The sequence below is a fragment of the Haliaeetus leucocephalus genome, unplaced genomic scaffold (assembly GCF_000737465.1).
Source record: "Haliaeetus leucocephalus isolate CR32 unplaced genomic scaffold, Haliaeetus_leucocephalus-4.0 Scaffold696, whole genome shotgun sequence".
Lineage (NCBI taxonomy): Eukaryota > Metazoa > Chordata > Aves > Accipitriformes > Accipitridae > Haliaeetus > Haliaeetus leucocephalus.
In genome coordinates this window covers 2,258,751-2,260,082 of record NW_010973132.1, presented here as the reverse complement: position 1 = coordinate 2,260,082, position 1,332 = coordinate 2,258,751, and the positions used below count along the sequence as shown (strand labels likewise).

Here is a 1,332-nt window from a genome sequence, read left to right as displayed (position 1 = left end):
GCGCCGTAAATATCTCAACAGATGCTCGGCTGGTCGGTAATCAGCTCGGCTCCTCGGCGGGCAGCGCGGCAGCGGCGGCGGCAGCAGCAGGGTATTAATTCTGGATATGAGGGCTCTCCGCAACATTTGGTTCTTTTTTTTTTTTTTTTTCCCCCCAGAAAGGAAAGATGGAAAAGGGGAGGGATCGCCCGTGAGTCTGACTGACAGTTTACATAATGAGCTTGTGAGGATGCGAGGCAACTATATAAACAGCTCGAAGGGAAGCAAGTTTTCCATTTACTGAGCGCTGTTAGCACCGGTTAAAGGAGGAGCGGTTCCACGCTAAAGCACTCCCCTCCGCGTCTCCCGCAAAACCCACCCGGCTCTGGAGTTTATAAAGGCGACGACAGCGATCAGAGGTCGGCGGCCGGCTGCAGGATTAATTCCCAGAAGGGGACGACGGATCGACACCTGGATTTTACCTTCCGATTTCTGCTGGTGCTCGGGGAATATTGGGAAGAGCAGGTTGCTCCAGGAGAATCGCCGTGACGCCTCTCTTTTCTCCCTCGCCCGAGAAGCGCTTGCTTGGACCGTTTGAGGAATACAGGAGGAAAAACTAAACCCACTAAGAACTGGAAGCTTGAATAACACAAGGATGACAGCCTTGCGCATCTTTGGCTTGACGTTTCTGTTAGTGATTTTGCAGCAGGTAATCGCACACCGCAAAAAAAAAAAAAAAAAAGGGTTCGCGAAATGTAAAGTGGGTGATGGAAGCAAGTTTGCATGGCAAAGCCGGGGTAGGGTCTGATTTGGCTATTTTGTGTGTCTCCCCTTTGTGCAGAGGGTGTCCGGCTCTGGCGTCTTCCAGCTGGAGCTGCAGGAATTCGTGAACAGCCACGGGTCTCTGGCCAGCGGGAAGCCCTGCTCCCCCCACTGCAGGACCTTCTTTCGCGTTTGTTTGAAGCATTTTCAGGCAGTGGTCTCCCCGGGCTCCTGCACTTTCGGCAGCATCATCACCCCCGTTCTGGGAATAAACTCCTTCAGCATCAAGGATACGGAGAGATTTGACAGCCCCATTAAGTTGCCCTTTAACTTCACGTGGCCGGTGAGATTCCACTTTAAACCCGATGGCGATGGTGGGGCAGGAGGGCGGCGAGGGCAGGCGAATCGCAGCGCGCTGCTAATCTGGCGTGTAAACAAACTACTTTCGCCTGCTAGACTTATTTCCAGAACTTCCTTGAAAAAAAAAAAAAAAAAAAAAAAGGCCAAAAAAAGTAAAAAAAAAAAAAAGCGATGAAAAAGCCCATCCAGCACTTGGGTTAATGGATGTTATTACGAGAAATAAAAGCTAAA

The 1,332-nt window shown here is 50.7% G+C and overlaps 1 protein-coding gene across 1 annotated transcript in view; it reads left to right on the top strand.

Annotated features, from left to right (window-relative positions):
* Nucleotides 1–634: 634 nt before the first annotated feature.
* The window catches only part of DLL4 (delta-like 4 (Drosophila)), a 10,492-nt gene continuing 9,794 nt past the window's right edge, over nucleotides 635–1,332 (top strand). Inside the window, exons 1-2 of the mRNA XM_010580207.1 lie at nucleotides 635–688; nucleotides 821–1,115. Of these exons, the coding sequence (XP_010578509.1) occupies nucleotides 635–688; nucleotides 821–1,115 (349 nt within the window). The remainder of the gene's footprint in view (nucleotides 689–820; nucleotides 1,116–1,332) is intronic.